This window comes from Podarcis bocagei, assembly GCF_964188305.1.
Source record: "Podarcis bocagei genome assembly, chromosome: 8".
In the NCBI taxonomy this organism is placed as follows: Eukaryota; Metazoa; Chordata; class Lepidosauria; order Squamata; family Lacertidae; genus Podarcis; species Podarcis bocagei.
In genome coordinates this window covers 46,372,894-46,390,267 of record NC_138133.1, presented here as the reverse complement: position 1 = coordinate 46,390,267, position 17,374 = coordinate 46,372,894, and the positions used below count along the sequence as shown (strand labels likewise).

The 17,374-nt window shown below is 42.4% G+C and overlaps 1 protein-coding gene and 1 long non-coding RNA gene across 5 annotated transcripts in view; one reads left to right on the top strand and one right to left on the bottom strand.

The window, feature by feature from the left end:
* The first annotated feature begins 1,546 nt into the window (after positions 1-1,546).
* On the top strand, positions 1,547-5,871 carry LOC308593515. Its single transcript, XR_014010992.1, has 2 exons — positions 1,547-1,617; positions 5,620-5,871. It is a non-coding gene; the product is annotated as an uncharacterized lncRNA (long non-coding RNA).
* Positions 5,872-8,879: 3,008 nt separating this feature from the next.
* Positions 8,880-17,374, bottom strand: part of GATA6 (GATA binding protein 6) — a 34,396-nt gene continuing 25,901 nt past the window's right edge. For all 4 annotated transcript variants that reach the window (XM_081205754.1, XM_081205757.1, XM_081205755.1 and 1 more), the window contains one exon: positions 8,880-10,434. In XM_081205754.1, coding sequence (XP_081061880.1) covers positions 10,261-10,434 — 174 coding nt within the window. In that variant the 3' untranslated portion in view covers positions 8,880-10,260. The remainder of the gene's footprint in view (positions 10,435-17,374) is intronic.

The following is a 17,374-nucleotide window of genomic DNA, read 5'->3' as shown; positions in this document are numbered from 1 at the left end:
GCTTCCTGCTGGCTTCACTATGGCGCTGCCTCAGTTAAACCTGAGCTGCTTCCTATTTGCTGCTCTTAGGGAATTAGGGGAATGGCCGCAGGGAAGGGGATGTGGTGGCGGAGGCTGCATGGGTGCTCAACTCTTGGAGAGATTCGGGAAAGCAGGAAAGCTGAATGGTTTCATAATTATAGCTACTTCCCTCACAGGGTTGTGAGGATAAAATGGGATGGGGAGAAGGGTATGTGTTGCCCTGAGCCCCTTGGAGGGAATAGTGGGATATAAATGTAACAACTGAAAAGCGAATCCCTGCCACACTCCACATCCTGTAACGCCCAAAGTCACCAGACTGCTGGGTCCAAGATCAGCATGTGGGTCTAGCAGGTTACCTTGAAGCTGGATTCTGTTTGTACATGACCCTGGTAAAATATTCTGAGAACAACTGGGTTAAACTACAGGTTAGAAGATTTCATCACAGGTATTGTTATGTTGTCTGCAAAAAAAGGAAGAGAGCTATGATACAATGACCAATTCTCTTGTAACTCTTTTATGCTCATGGAACATAAAGGGTAAAGGGACCCTTGACCGTTAGATCCAGTTGTGGCTGACTCTGGGGTTGCGGCACTCATCTCGCTTTATTGGCCGAGGGAGCCGGCGTACAGCTTCCGGGTCATGTGGCCAGCATGACTAAGCCGCTTCTGGCGAACCAGAGCAGCGCATGGAAACACCGTTTACTTTCCCGCCGGAGTGGTACCTATTTATCTACTTGCACTCTGACGTGCTTTCAAACTGCTAGGTTGGCAGGAGCAGGGACCGAACAACGGGAGCTCACCCCGTCATGGGGATTCGAGCCGCCGACCTTCTGATTGGCAAGTCTTAGGCTCAGTGGTTTAACCCACAGCGCCACCTGTGTCCCTACATGGAACATAAATGTGGGGAAACCTGTGACCCTCCAGATGTTCTTAGACCCCAGGTTGCCACAACTCACAAGCCAGCATGTCAAATAGTCATGGGTTTAGGGAACTGTCATCCCTCAACGCTATCTGGAGAGCCATAGGCTGCTCATCCCTGCTTTTGATCCATATGTTTATATTCCGTTCTGATATAACTGTTCTTATATGCATGTATCCCATGAGCAACTTTTAAAAGCCAGCCCATCAGCAGAAATGAATCAAAATGGATCCTGGACAGCTGGTGGTTTCAGAGTACTTCCATATGTTACTCCCAGCAGCAGAAGATATGCCAAACCAGACATGAGGTGGGGTAGGAAGAGGTGTGAGTAGCATCTTACAGTATCTCTAGGGAAGACCTATTAACTAGGGTAGGAAAGAGGTGTTAACTACCATCCCTGTTTTGAAGCGGCTGTTGCTGTGCCATCCACACTGGTGTGCCAGTCGTAGGCACTGAGCATGGAGATTGGCACAGTCCCATGTGGAATGCAAATGTTCAACAAATCAGCATACTGATCTTTTGGGAAATACCTTCAGGGCCTAAGCATACTTCACAGTGGATGGATGTTTCCATGGGTGAAGCTCCCTTACCTTTATCTTCTCATCCCCAGATTATCGAGATATGGATCTATGAGAAGAGACATAACAGGAATACTGAAGACTGCAAGAGTCTGGCAATGTGAGACTTTATGTCTGGCACGGCTTGAGAAGAAGGAAGTCTGGCTTCCTTTCTTAATTACGAGAAAGCGTACATGTACAACCAAAGAAAGCATTTGTCAGTTACAAGCACCTACTGCCTTTATTTTAAGCCTACAAGCAGTAAATAGTTTCAAAACACGAAGAATGGAATTGTAATTTGAGTGTCCAAAAAACTAAAGGAAGAGAAAACATTTTTTAAAAAGCAGCGGTTTTGTTAAATTTAACTCCAAAAACATATTTCACACTCTTCTGAAAATACAGAATATGACAGCAGTTTTAATCCTAATTTGTGGGATAAACCAAGGGCATGTTCACATCATTCCACCACTCGCTTCCTAGAATATATCCCAGAAACATCTGGCCCATTTGGTGCCACATCCGGAGCTGAAGTCATTGATTCAATCCCCCACTTCTAGACTAGGTTGTGGGAAAGTGTGTTTCTGATTGGAAAGAAACTCATTTCCTTGCAGTGAATTCCAGAACAGGCATTCTGCTAAGCATTGCTTGCTTCCTTAGTTGTAGACACAGTTAAGAGCTGCTCTTGCTGTGTATTCCCTACTGGCATGGAAAGGCTCTAAGCAACTGTTTAAGTGGCAGAGTCAAGCCTTCTGCTCCACCCACCCCACCCTCTCCAGCAGATCCATTCCAGGGACTGGGAGAACCTGCCATTTCCACTCCCATAATTAATTATGTTTCCAGATTAACGGATATTTCTTGCTGTGCAGCCTAGCAAGCTTGCCTGAATGTTGAACAATCACAAAAAGTAAACACAAAATGTAAACTGGGGCCCTAAAGGTTACCTTAAGCAATTGCAACTGGAAATTAGAAAAATCAAGGCCAATATGGTTTACAGGTTTAATTACAATGAACTATAACAAGTTACCAAGTTATAAAATTATGCATGGCATGGAGAAAGGGGGTAGAGAAAAGATTTTCTCCGTCTTTCATGACACTAGAACTTGCAGGCATCCAATGAAGCAGAAGGTTGGAAGATTAAGGACAGATAAGAGACAGGACGGCACCTAGTTAAACTATGGAACTCGTTCCCCCGGGACGCAGTTATGGCCACCAACTCTGATGGTTTTAAAATAGGATTAGACGAATTCAGGGATGTGTGGGCCTATCAATGGCTACTAGGCATGATAGGTATGTTCTACCTCCACCGTTGGGGGCAGCAGTGCTTTTGAATATCAGTTGCTGGAAACCACAGGAGGGAAGAGGGCTTTTGTCCTTGTGTTGTGCTCCCTGGTTTCCCATGGTCATTTGGTTGGCCACTGTGAGAACAGGATACTGGACTAGACAGGCCATTGGTTTGATCTCATCAAAGGCACTATGAAACAAACTGACAAATATGGTCAAAGGCTGCAAAAGTCACAACAATATTTGACAATGGGAAGGATCTTACAGAGCAGTCTATACTGAGCTTAAGGTAGGGGGACACGATTCTCTCTCCCCCTCCTGATTTAAACCCCACAATAACTCTGTGAGGTAGATTAGGCTAAGAGGCAGTGACTGGCCAAATATCACCCAGTAAGGATTTGAACCCAAGTCCTAGTCCACTACACCACACTGGCTCTAGAGACAGCTTTGCTTATATAAGTACCATCTGCTTCAGAATTTTAACATGGTATATAAGTAAATCCAGCTTTCATCTGATAATTTGGGTACAGCGATGGGAGAATTGTTTCACTTTTATGAGAAACAAATTTTGCATGGTTTTAGCAGAGAACACAACATTCTCGAACTATAAAGCTCATCCTGTCATTCTGTAATTATAGTTTCATGCTCTCCCACTACTCCCTGCTAGCCCCCTTAGTTTCTGCGTTGTAGTACAGTGTCCCACCATAAAGCCCAAACTCCATACCAAATCAGGCCAATAAATCAGATATCCTAATAAAAGGGAGGAGGACTTTAAATGTAGCGCGTGGGTCTGACTTGCGCTTTGGTCAATCCTGGGCAAAGTACACTTTTATTGGGCCAACATTGTGCAATAAACACGGCTCCAGAGACCTTTGCCCTGCTGCTTCCCAACAGAATTTATGTTTTGTTTGCATTTGGGGGTGGAGGGCAAGTGGAAAAGGTAAGGATTGTTGTTTTAAAGTCCTTATATCACACCACTTATGCTATCTCAGAGCAATGCTAAGAAAGACTGCTTTGCATTATTTTCAGAAGGACTGGTAAGAGAAAAATCAGCTGAAAATGTTGAGAATATTATTGACTTGAATTGTATCGTGTTGGCTGCAGCCTAATGAGCGAGTGGAATTGCTGAGGGTTTTGTTGCTCTTTTAGGGTCCGTTTCCCAGTTTCTGAGCCTACGGCCTTCTTCACACATTACGTTACATCAGATTTGAGTTTGCATTCTTGAAACCTAGCAGTAAGCCCATGATAGGACTCATCAGCATATCTCATCCATATCTCATCCGTTTCACCATTTTCTCAAAAAAAATCTTGATAAGAACTAGGCACATCTCATCTCCCCCAGCTAACTGTGATGAAAGAGATTCCAGTGACAACTTTGTATGTTCACCAACCTAGAATTCCATAGGTCAGGCATGGCCAAACTTGGCCCTCCAGCTGTTTTGGGACTACAATTCCCATCACCCCTGACCACTGGTCCTGTTAGCTAGGGATGATGGGAGTTGTAGTCCCAAAACAGCTGGAAGGCCAAGTTTGGCCATGCCTGCTCGGATAAAGGACAGCCTAGAAATGTCAATAGTAAAAACTGCATCCAGGTTTCTCCCCAAATGTAGATAACTTTGCCCTTATTTCATTTCCACTTTCTGAGATAATTAATTCATTAGGTTGAATCCCAGCAATCATTGCATGGAAAAAATGACTTCTGTTCATGCAACAAAACCTCTCCTCCCCATGTCCCCCCCCCACTCCAAATCTGCTCCCGAGGATTGGGGGAACCTGTAGAGCAAGTAGATGGGAGGAGGGTGTCCAGGGGGCAAGCAGGAGAAGATGGAGAGGAACCTCCTCTGCAAAGTCACTCATGCAATGACTTTGTTGGGAAAAAGACCATTGTACATAACTCTTTTTATTATTCTTTACATTCCTGATACCTCTTCATTTGGTGACCATCTACAGTTTTGATCAACGCACTCCTAGTTGCATTTCCCAACTCACTAAAAATAAATTTTACTTTTAGCAAACTTTTTTTGACCCAATTCGTACATATATCAATGGCACCACCAAATTCTTTCTCATTCTTACAGTTCAATGTTGTGACCCAACATGTTCATATCTGTTCAGGATTCCAGTAATCCCTGTGAGATTCCTAGCAAGTTTCTTTTGAGCTATTGAGCTGGGGAGACATGCAGGTGGTTACTCTGAAGTCAACTGGAAACTGTTGCATGTCGTCAATTAAAGAAAAGAAACTAGATCTGAAATAGTATTCCACTTGACTCATTTGAAAGAAAATAAATTTGACCAAACTGCTAAAAATAAGCCTGCTTATTTCACTGATCTTCTGAATTTCACTGATCTTCTGCCACATATCTTATAGTTAAAGGTAAAGGACCTATGGATGGTTAAGTCCAGTCAAAGGTGACTGTGGGGTGCAGCACTCATCTCGCTTCAGGCCAAGGGAGCCGGCGTTTGTCCACAGACAACTTTCTGGGTTATATGGCCAGCATGACTAAACCGCTTCAGGTGCAATGGAACACAGGGACAGAAGCCAGAGCTCACAGAAACGCCATTTACCTTCCCGTTGCAGCGGTACCTATTTATCTACTTGCAGTAGTGTGCTTTCAAACTGCTAGGTTAGCATAAGCTGGGACAGAGCAATGGGAGTGGGTGTAGGCCCCACCCCCCTCTCATTGCTTCTTATCATGTCCCGTTCGTTATCCTTGTCCTGAATGGTACCATAGCCTAGAATCTAAGAGAGACTGCAGTTTTCCTTGTACTGATACAGTGACAGATTGAAGAAAGGTGGCATGTCCAGAAATTGCTTCCTCTCATGTTCATGCTGTTTTTGTAGGGCTGTTAAGACAACACTGTCCAGAAGGAAAATACCGCATGCATGTGGATGAAAAATGTAAAACAAATAAATAAACCCAGCTTCTACAAGTTGAAAAAGAGGAAAGAGAATCATGACAGATGTCCACCCCCGACCCCCGTTTCAGCCAAAGCACTTTGAAGGCTTATCGCTTTTGCTTTTTGCCTCTGTAATACTTCTGAAATGTGTAACAAAACAAGTTTTTGCAAAGACACCATCAATCTTTGAAAGAAACTGGTTTTGTAGAGCATGTTACTAGATCTGCTAGTGTGTCTGTACACACATGCATATGAAGCCATATCTTACATGCATGTACACGGACAGTGCTCACACTACTACACCTGGGACCTTTACCATTATGTGCTGCAGATAGGATTGAATTAGTTGTGACAACCTTGGCTCACTCTGGAAAATTAGGCAGTCATCAATAAGAACCAAATAGGAGTGTGCTTCTTCCAAACAGCTGGCAGTAACCACACCAGAGTTGCAATTGCGGTATTTATGGAAGATTAAAATGGTTTAAGGGTAGAGTGGCTTTTGCAGCTTGAAATGCCATTACAGAAATATTAAGAGAGGGTTAATAATGATACATTACATGGGCTACCCAACCCGTGTGGCCTGAGATACTATTGCAAAGGTAAGAGAGAAATGGCTCGAGGTGAACAGTTGTCTAATATGGAAGTGGGTGGATGAACCCAGTTTTGCTAGGAAGCAGGAAAGATTCAGACAGGGGGAAGGCCACATACAATGGACTAGCTTTTTCCAGTCTCTTTCTGTCATATGCAAATTTGCATTGTATTTTGCTGGTGCCACACAATCAGGAGCCATGCAAAAATATTAAGATGCCTGACAGAAAGGAGACATGTTTGGGTTTCCACCTGAACACACAACAGTTTAAAAGCAGGAAAAGGCGCACTAGTGTGTGCGCACTCCCCACCTCAATGTTCCTGTGGTCACTCAGTCCCAACCCTATGCCTAGTGTGAGAGATCTGCAGGGAGCTTTGGCATATAGAAACGTCGCCATCTGAACCTTGGTTACTTACTAGGCAAGTTGGACCAATGGCCTGACTCCATAGAAGGAATGTCCACGTGTTAATACATTGTTGACAGGTCATCTGACAAATGGTAAATTGTCAAGAACAGACTAGGTGACTACAAGTCACTAACAATCTCAGATTAACCGGTCAATGGACTCCATCTCAAAAGCATTTCAGAGATGTTAAGGACAATGCTATACATGTTTGAAATATTGTTTTCCACAGAGTCAGCAAAAGAGAGTGGCAAGGAGAAAATATTTCATAATTGCATCAGCCCCTTTTTTATTACATGTCATTTCATTACTCCCTGTTATTACACATATTTGCCCTTTGATACAGATCAAAAAGTGCATCTGTTAAGGAAATTAATGAGTCAATCAACTGCTTTACTGAAACTCCAGCCCCAGAGTTCAGCTTCTACACATGGTGACACTGAAGAAATAGAAACACAAAGACCTATATTTTGTGTAGAGAGCAATGCTCCCCCCGAAAAAAATTCCCCCCTTCCTTGACATATTCCAAAGGCTAACATAGATGATTAGTGGGGTTGGGTGCATTCTGACAACCCATGCAGACTTTCCCCCTGTTTAGATTGTGTAGGTAGTTCAACACATTGTCTACATAACCTACCATCAAGCTGGGTGCTGATTTTTCTCATCATGGGCATTCAGGCAATTTGTGCTCATGGCAACCCTATGCACATGACAACCAGTTCACCACGCACACATTTTAGTTGTGGAAATCCCCTCCTCCCACAAACCATACATAGGCATGAAGGCTGAAAAGCAAGCAAGACATTTCAGATAGCCATATTTACAGCCATGTCAAGAAGGGTCATTTATGTACAGCCTCAGAATCCCTATTTGGCTAGGATCTCAGAATCCCTATTTGGCTCACCCTTTTGGCTAGGATCTATGCACCACAGATCACCACATCAGGTAGGCAACTTACCTCCTTGCATCCAGTATGTGGGGTTGTAGACATGGCACTTCTGTCTGAAGTACTGAATAGATGGCTGGTGTGTTATCTAACGTTTTGATTGATCCCTTGTGTGACCAGTGGGAGTACTAGAAGTCATGACATTTTATTTGTGCTTGATTTTGAAATCCAAAATGGAAGTTTGAGTAGTCACCGCTTACTGGTTGAGTCTTTTAAAAAACCTGAGTACAGCTAATCCACAATTTCAAAATCATGAGCTTTAAGATCAGGTTAAGTGTGAAGTTGGCTTTTCAGTCTGTCTTCATGTCTGTCTTCATGTTGTATATTATGTGTAAAATTATGATAATTAGAAATGTGCTATAAAAAGTGAAGGGGGGAGATAAAAATGCTGTGAATCTAAAGATTAGAACAAGCTTTTTAAAAGCCCCTGAAGACTTTTGTCCTGCCAAAAGGCTGGATATTACATTCACTGAACATGTCAGTGAGAAAAAAGGTGTGTGACCCTACCCAAGTTTAATTCTTTTCAGCGGGGTTTAGTATTGCAGTCTAGAATAAGCAGGTTTCCTTGCATCCTTTCGGACAGCCATGGGGAACCATCAGCCACTGCAGATGCTGCTGGGCTGCAATTCCCATTATCCCTGGCCATTGGTCACACTGGTTGCAGCTGATGGGAGTCCAAAACCATCAGCTCCAAAAACATCCATGCAAGGGAAGTTGACAAAACAGGTATAATGTGTCAAAAGGTGAAACCTGCCCTTCAAAACCAAAGTATGACCTGGGATATCTCAGCTGGTAGATGTCATTGACTGGCTCCCTGAGTGTAGGGCATGAGACTCTTAATCTTAGGGTTGTGGGTTTGAGGCTCACATTGGGCAAAAGATTCCTGCAAAACAGAGGGTTGGACTAGATGACTAGTTGTGGTCCTTTCCAGGTCTACAATTCTATGATTCTGCGAGGACCTGTAGCCCTCCAGATCTCTTTTTGGCCCTCCAGTTCATCATTCCCAGCAAACACATTGGTCACTGATGACTGGAGCAATGTGTGGAGTGCTGCAGGTTTAGAGCCTCTGGTATAGCTTATACTGGTTCAAAAACCATCCTAACATTGGCATTGCTGGCTAGGGATAAATGAGATGAGATAGGATTATTTGTGTGCCTGAATGGTGAATATTCTTTTGATTCCTTTCCAAACTTGTATGTAGCTGCTCCTTGAGAACACCTCTCTATTGTATGATACACTTAAGAGAAATCACATTGTACAAAGAGAGAAAAACACATAACCTTTTTATTATTAAACCTCTGGTGAAAACTTTTCACATGACATCCCTTTTAAAAAAAATGTAAACCAACCTAGCTATGGGTCAGGTACATTATACAGATTGCATCCAGTATTTTAAAGATGCCTAAATATCTTGTTGGAGTATTTACATACTTTATCCATTAGGTAGTAAAGTTTCACTGCAACTGATAAATCTTCTAGCACATAGTTTATTCCGTGGCAAGATAGTGGGGATGACTGTGTATATAAAAGCTCATGTCCAGATAGACAGGTAGGGTCAATTTCTTTTCCTGAGAAAACGTTTGTTCTTGAAACTTGTACTTTATAAATCAGAAACACAGAAGAATGTTTTCTGTTACAGTAAAAAAAAAAAAACTTGCAACAAAAGGATGCCTAGTTAACTATTTTCTTTTAAATTATTTACGTACCATTAAGTTAAAATGTTTACATTCATTCCATTCATTCATATAAAAACTGTTGTTAAATCTTATGCTGATGATTTAACACTGATTGCTGCAAGACAAATTGCACTTTTTATATAAAAAACAAAATTATTGTATATATGGAAGGGGGAGAAAAAAATCTGAATGCTACCCTGTTTACAAAGTCTGACTGACTACATACAGTTCAGCCACAACATAGACGCTCTGTCCTCCTCCATCACAGTATATGTTAAAAAGAACAATGCAAATGTTAGAAACGAAAGTTCTTAATAGCCAGTTCTAATGGGAGAAGGGGGGGTACCAAAATGTGTTTCTTTCCTTCATTAGGCTGTATTGGAAGTCTGCTTCGGAAAAGCTACTCAGAAATGGGGGCGTGTCGTGAGTGGAAGGCACTAGCTGAAACACTGACCTGCAAGAGGAGATTGCCTCAAACTATCAAGTTCAATATATGCTCACTTGTTGCTTAGCTCTTCTGTGTTGCTCTATAATTCAAGCTTTGCCTACTTTGTCTTACAATAATATCAACACCAATCAGATCTTGAATGTTGGTCGAGTGGGAATAGGGAAAAAAAATACACAATCCACAAATACATGAGGCGGCACTGGTGGTTGTGGTGAAGATGTAGCAACAGTGCATATGGGCACTCCTTGTTGAGCTAAGAGAAGTGGCTTGGACTCCTTTGGTTGTCTTGCATAGCTGAGGACCTGGGCAATCAAGCAGAGACCATGAGAAGGAAAAAAACACCCCCCCTTCTCACACACACACACACGCTAGAATCAAGGCACAAAAATGACTGGCAAGGAATGTCCTTGTCATCATAGTCACCGCTTCTTGGGACAAAAAACAAACAAAAACAAAAAACACAAGTGTTGCTGGCTGGCTGATGCCCAGTGCATGGATCCAGCACCACTGACTCATCGCCACTTCATGCTAGAGCCAAGGCACACCAGGAGGAATCCTGTCTCACAGAGGCCGTGACTTCTGCAGTGGAGGTCAAGCTGACGCCTGGATACAGCCCTTCCTGGCCGGAATATTTGAGTGTGCTAGTCTCGGGACTGCTGGCATTCTCTCCCCGGCCGGACATCACTGAAGAAACCGCCTGCAGCAGAAGGAAAGCAAGCAAAAGCTGTAAAGTAGCACATATTTATCAAGGAAAAGCAAATCTGCCTGGCCAGGCTGGGGGACTGCTGACACAATCACAGGAATTACTACCCATCCACTCATTCGGCTGAGAAGTGATGAGAACATCATTCAGTTTGAAGAAGTGGAAGTGGTGTGAAACATGCATGAAGTGAATCAGTTCAGTGTCTTTGGGTTAGATCTGGACACAGAAGGCCCCAAAGGCCCCCCATAACACCAGTACAATAAAATAGCAGTAAGCCACACAAAACCAAACCATAGCTTAGCAGGACTGTATAAGTATTCCTGGAGAGGAACTCACAACCGCTTTGCTCCCCCTGGTATTTTTCATTGACATGATGTGGTGAACTAAACCAAAGTATTGTCTGAAATAGGGCTCATAGTTAAGCTCCCTCCTCACTAAAGGTGAGCTATAATCAAGGTTTCTTCGGCTAAGCAATAGTTTAGCTTAGCATAATATGCGAACCAGGCAAAAAACATAACTCAAAATGGTCAGTAAAGCTGGCATGAAGGATATATGTATGAAGCTTTTCACCAACTAGTGAAGCAACAGCAGCATATGTGCCTGGAATATTTCTAAAGGAAGGTCATTTCACAGTTGTGGGGGGCTACTACAGAGAAGGCCCTTCTTCGAGCGGCCATTAGATGTATCTCCACTAGGAACAGTGTAACTAGATGGGGCCAATGAGGACAATCTCAGTTAATGGGATGTTCTATAAAGGAGGAGCCACTCTCTTAGATAGCCTGGTCCTAAGCCATATGGGGTCTTATCAGTAGACAACAAATCCTTAAACTTGGCTTGGTAGTGAATAGGCATGCAGTGCAATTCCTTCAGCACTGGTGTACCTTATGTACACAGTCAAGCACAGTACTCTGCAGGAGAAGGTGCCCTGTAGATTTCATCAGAAAGTCTGTTCCCTGTGATGTAGGAATCAGACTTCTAATGTGGTGGCACCTAATCTTCAGAATCCCCCTCCTTCTCCCATCCCATTATAGATCAGACAGACACAATCTTTCCTGTCTTTACGGCACCTATATGTTTACTCTCAAAAAGCCTGTTTAAGTGGTGGATTTTATACCAGTTGTTATTTGTAAGGGCCTTAAATTGTATTTTTATCTGTTCTATTATTAATGTGAATGTTGTTAATTAACTAAACAGACAAACAAACAAAATGTTCAGTCAGATGCTCCAATGAGCATTCCAACAACAACAACAACTTGTAGCCTGCCCATTGGACTGGGTTGCCCCAGCCACTCTAGGGGGCACTTTGCACTAGCTGCAGCTTCTGCACTGATCCCCAAGGGTAGTCGCTAAAAAAGAATCCCCCCAAAGCTGCAGTCATCCCAATCTTTTTTATTTTCTTTTCACAATAATGTATTATAGCAAGGTGTTCCAAATTGCTAAGATCTGTTTTATAATCATACTGCATGATTCTCCAGCTTCCTTCCTTCCTTGCTTCCTTCCTTCTTTCCTCCTGCTTTTTTTAAAAGCACAATTCAACATCAAACCCTATTTTAGGCCCAAGGAAAACATGTGAGTGCTTTTATCACTGGCGCAGTGCACAGAGTGTGGTTGTGCGTGACAGAAAATGGGTCTGGGCTATATGACAACTGGCGGTGGGTATTCAAAACATAATATCAGTGTGAATTCCAGAAGCTGGCCTTGGGACAAGAGATAAGAAATGGGAGTGGGGAGGGACAGGAAGGCTGCTGTAATGAATTATGTACCTAGTGTGGCCTCCCCCAGCCTGGCGTTCTGTAGACTACATCTCCCATGGCTGCTGTGAGTTGTAGTTCAAAACACCTAGAGGGCACCAGGTTAGGGAGACATGATTGAGCAGGGAGTGAGAATGACGGTGGTTCAAAACAAAGTTTAAGTACAGCAAGAAGGGAGTTTGGAAAGGCTCTGTTGTGTTAACCTTTTGGTATTTGCTTCTGTGTTGTACCCATAGCTGCTATTACTTCTCAAAGACATGTCATAGAAGCGTTTCAGTTAAATGTGTTGCAAACTTTGTATGAGAAATCGGGTAAGCAAAAACGGAACTCCACAGCACCATCTGGTGTCACAGTGTTAGAATGCAGAAACAACACATGTAAGGCGTTTTTTCTTTGCCAATGTAGCCAAGTCCCTTGTTAACACTGGTTTGTTTTTTGAAAACAAATGGGGAACAAGCATAGGCACAGTCCCATATTATTCTATATACACGATATTCATATTTTAAATTCATTACTAGGTTCAGATGTGTTCTATTTTTTGTGGTATAAATATAAATGGGAGAAGAGAGCTGGAGGCAGGTGAGATATGCTATCTAATATGGAAGTTATAGTGACTTTATTTTTTTAGATTCATTTCCCTTTTCCAATATGCACTGTTTTTTACTCTTCTTTATACACCTTCTCTCTCTCTCTCTCTCTCTCTCTCTCTCTCTCTCTCTCTCCCTCTCTCTCTCTCTCTCTCTCTCTCCCTCCCTCCCTCCCCCCCAACCTTTTCTTTGGGGGGGGGGGAATGACGTTTCAAGTTTTTACAGATGCGATGTGTCAGTTTACACAAATTATATGCTTAATATGTTTGCTTGGTATGCATTTCTTTTATAGATATCTATATTATAAGGATATTGTGGTTCTTAGCATTGTACTTTCAATGCCTGGAATGTGCTCTAATAATGTAGCCACCAATATATTGCCTTTTCATTTATGAGTAATATGGATTTTAGTAGTTGTATTTTATGCCTGGGCATTAGGAGATTTAGAGATGGAGAATAGTAATGTGTCCTATACTTATAGATGACATATATATTATACTTACTTTAATAGATTTATTATGACTTTAAAATTTGTTGCATGGTGTGTTAAGAGCTTAGGTTCCCCTAGCAAAGAAAACGGGTACTCTATAAACTAAAAAAATACTTAAAAACTGATGTGGCATTATTACAGGAGACACATCTTTTGGTGGAAGATAAATATAGAATGTATAAGACGCCCCCTATTTTGGGGGACTCTGATTTAAGAAAATGGGGAAAGATCCATTCGTGTATAAGACGCTCCCAAATTTTGGACATTATTTTTTAGGAAAAAAGCCTAGTCTTATACACAGAAAAATACGGTACATGCTAGTAATCATTCTAAGCATTCTAAGGGTGTGGCTATATTGAACCTCATAGAAAATATTTGCTGGGGTTTGAGAAGGTGGTTGCAGCATGCAAACCCAAGAATATTACTGAACTGGAAGCAGTTGCTCATGAGAAATGGGCCAAGATTCCTCAGGAATGCTGCCGGAAGCTGCTGTCTGGTTATGCATCTCGTTTGCAGCAGGTCATAGCACCAAAGTTTGTTGTACTAAGTTCTAAATATGCTTGCCATGAAGGGGTTGAATAATAGTGAGACTGGAGAAGCCAGTATAAGTTGCAATTTCAGCTGAATTTGGGGAAACCACTTGAAGCATCTGTTGTGTTGAGCTATTTTAATTGCTTTTGCTTGATTTGCTCATTGCAAACAGCTGAAAGCCTGTAAATTTTGATAATAAACCTGATTTGCAATGGGGGTTGAATTATTTCGATTGCAGCTATATAATCATTTGGTAATAAGCATATGGAAGACAGATGCACAAGCAATAGGTATAGAACAGGCTTCCTCAACCTCAGCCCTCCAGGTGTTTTTAGCCTACAACTCCCATGATCCCTAGCTAGCAGGACCAGTGGTCAGGGATGATGGGAATTGTAGTCTCAAAACATCTGTTTAAAATGTGGCTTAGACAGGAGTGTTTATGGTCCAACATCCACATATGATCACATATGGAAATGACTGGAGCCCAGTGAACATGGGGCAAAACTACAAATGACAAAGAGTGCATTGTCAGGTGTTGTCAGTGAGGAAGCAAAAGGCCAACTAACCTGCCTCTTGGATACATAGGAAAGGAAGTGGGTTGCAGCCCTGAAAGTTCTACCTTCCAAGAGAATTAAAATGAATTTGGGCTAAAAACTATTGCTGACAACATGAATTATACCAAATCTCTACATTGCTTGGAATCATTTGGCACCGTTGTCTAGAAAAGACGAATGAATCATTTCTGCACAAGCAAAGGAATGTGTTTTCTCTAATTGATTAATTCCCTTTTTGTGAACTGAAAAGTCTTCCAAAAAATCTTCATATTCTTTTGTGCCAATTTGGAATTTTCCATGCTGCCAGAGATAAGAAGTATGGAAAGTTGCAGAAATGAAATATTACTGCAATCACTTAACTAGCAAGTGTATTCGGAGAATCGTGAGTGAAGTACTCGTATTGTGGCTTCGTGGTGGGTTATCATCTGCAGCATTTTTAACGTGACATCCTTCTTATCTATCCCTACATCCACCCTGTGGAGGATATTGGGATGAGAGACAGGCACAATAGTTGAGTGTCTCCCATCCCCATCGCCTCAATGTGCATGGCTCAGGTGTGAGGAGTGAAGTGCAGCCTTGGTTTCTGCCAACATCAGTGCACCAACCCAGCTCTCACCTTCTGACCTCCACAAATTCAGTAAAGATTTGAAGGGAGAGCCAGTGGTACTCACATAGACTTTTCCCTACAATGAGCAGCCCTGGTCGCCCAAGGCTCCTTCAGGAAGTCCCCCATTCAGAACTTAGTTGAACATATGGAAGTCAAAGCAACAGATCTGGCCAGGTGCACAGACATCAGAGGTGGAGTTAGGCAGGAGGACCGACATCAGGAGCAAGTCCAGGATGTGTAACTAACTCCATACTCCATGTGTGGCCAACATCTACAACCACAAAACAGCCTTACCATCAGGCAATATGAACCAGTCACTATAGCAAGCCATTTACGGGTGTGAACTGTGAGCCCTGGGAAAGTAATAATTCAAGCAGGCGCACATTTCTATGGAACGGGTCCCTTCCGTTTCTACAGTCCAGTCAGGGGCACGATAGGTAGGACTGCATCATCTCATTTTCACGTGGTTTGTATTAGCAAATACTGGGGATTAGGTCAATATGCTACTGGTTAATGATTGCTGTGGGAAATCCTAGTGCTACATACAGTAGGGTTTCTTGAAGCAGATGTGTAACAGTGCAAAACAATAGTCATATGTACAATTCACCTTTAAACAATGTGTACATGTATTTGGGAAATCTAGACAAATCCAATTTTCCAGACAGGAGTGTCTGGATGTTTAAAGTTGTGCCCACACATCTCTTGCCATCCCACTTCTGTGTGTTTCCTACAGGTAGCAATGGCTTTAGTCCCGGAAACAAACAAACAACCTTACAGCTGTGTCTCTTACTGCTCTGACAAACATTTCTCATGCTGTTCGTCCTGGTCACTATTCTTATCTTCATCTACCACTACACACACATCTATCATCTATATCTATCTATCTATCTATCATCTATCTATCTATCATCTATCTATCTATCTATCTATCTATCTATCTATCTATCTATCTATCTATCCCCCATTGTGCAATTAAAGCCATTCACCAGCCACCAGCCATGACCTTGACAGCTCCACCACCACCTCCAATCCTCAGCAAGTGTTTCACAACTCCACAAATGTGTTTCAGTGCAGCTGTATTTTTTTTGTAATTCGGCAAAGTTAAGTCTTTCTAGGGGGCCTGAACTGCTGGTGGATGTATTTGTTATGTTGTTGGTGTATTGTAAACCACAAGCTTGCCCTAAATGTTAAAAAATAGCATGCTTTGCACTTTGACTGCATGCACAGCATACATTCAAAACACATTTAAAGCCCATGGCTTCCCCAAAAGAATCCCAGGAGCTGTAGTTTACTCCCCCCCCCCCCGCAATAGAACTGCAATTGCCAATAGCTAACAAACTACAGTTCTTGGGATTCCTTGGGGAAAGTCAATTGTATGGTGTGCATACAGCCCTAGAATTAAAGAGCTTGAAGGGACTTAAAAGGTCATCAAATCCAAACCCCTATTTGGCTGGAAATGCCCAAACAAGGCAATCTGCTTGATGCACAACTAAGGACATATCTATGTTTGGTTGGTATTTGGTGTGATAAATATGAAGGACATAATCTAGTCCTCAGGAACATGTGGTGACCACATACTCAAATGTTGTGAATATCCATGTCTCCCTAGTACATGTTTGGAGATATGCACCTCTCCTCTATACATCATGTGTTTTCTCCAGCAAATTCCAGTTGGACACTAGTATTCCTGTGCTGAATAAAGGACCAAAAGCCTCTAAGTAAGTCAGTGATGGGGGTGAGGTGGGCTTACCTCCTAGTCAATGTGCTTAGGAGTAAACTCATTGGAACTCAGTGCAAAATAATTCCAAGTTAGAACACATTGGCTTGTCCTGTTACGGATTTGTGGGGAGGAAAAGCACCTCTTATACTGTCCTGCTTTTTTAGAAGCGTAACTAGAAGGCCAACCAGTTCAAGGCCAAGCTAGCAGCAGTGTAGTAAATGTCCATCCATACATAATAAGAGTTGCAGGAGGATATGTTTTCTCTTTCACAATGTAACTGCATATTTGAGCAGTGAAGCAAATAAAAGGAATTGGGTCAGAGAACAAGAGACCCTGAAAACAAGGATCATAAGACAAATAGCTATGGAGCTTATTTAACTAAAAGGAAGCCATAATGAAGCGACTGAAGCCAGTAAAGGAAATGGCTGGAATAGCTATACAGCTGAATGTGCAATGGATATACATCGAATGCACACTGCCCAACATCTCCTCTCAGAGTCGCGCTTCTGTTATGGGGATAGAGCCCAAATTCCAGCACACAAACAGCAATACTTCGTACTTAGGAAATATGCCCTTTCCCCCTAGATCAAGGGTGATGAACCCCTGGGCCGGATATGGCCCAGAGCTGGATTTCATCTGGCTCCTTGGGTTCTCCTCCTGCCCATCAGCAGGAAAAAGCAGAGAGGGAAAAGAG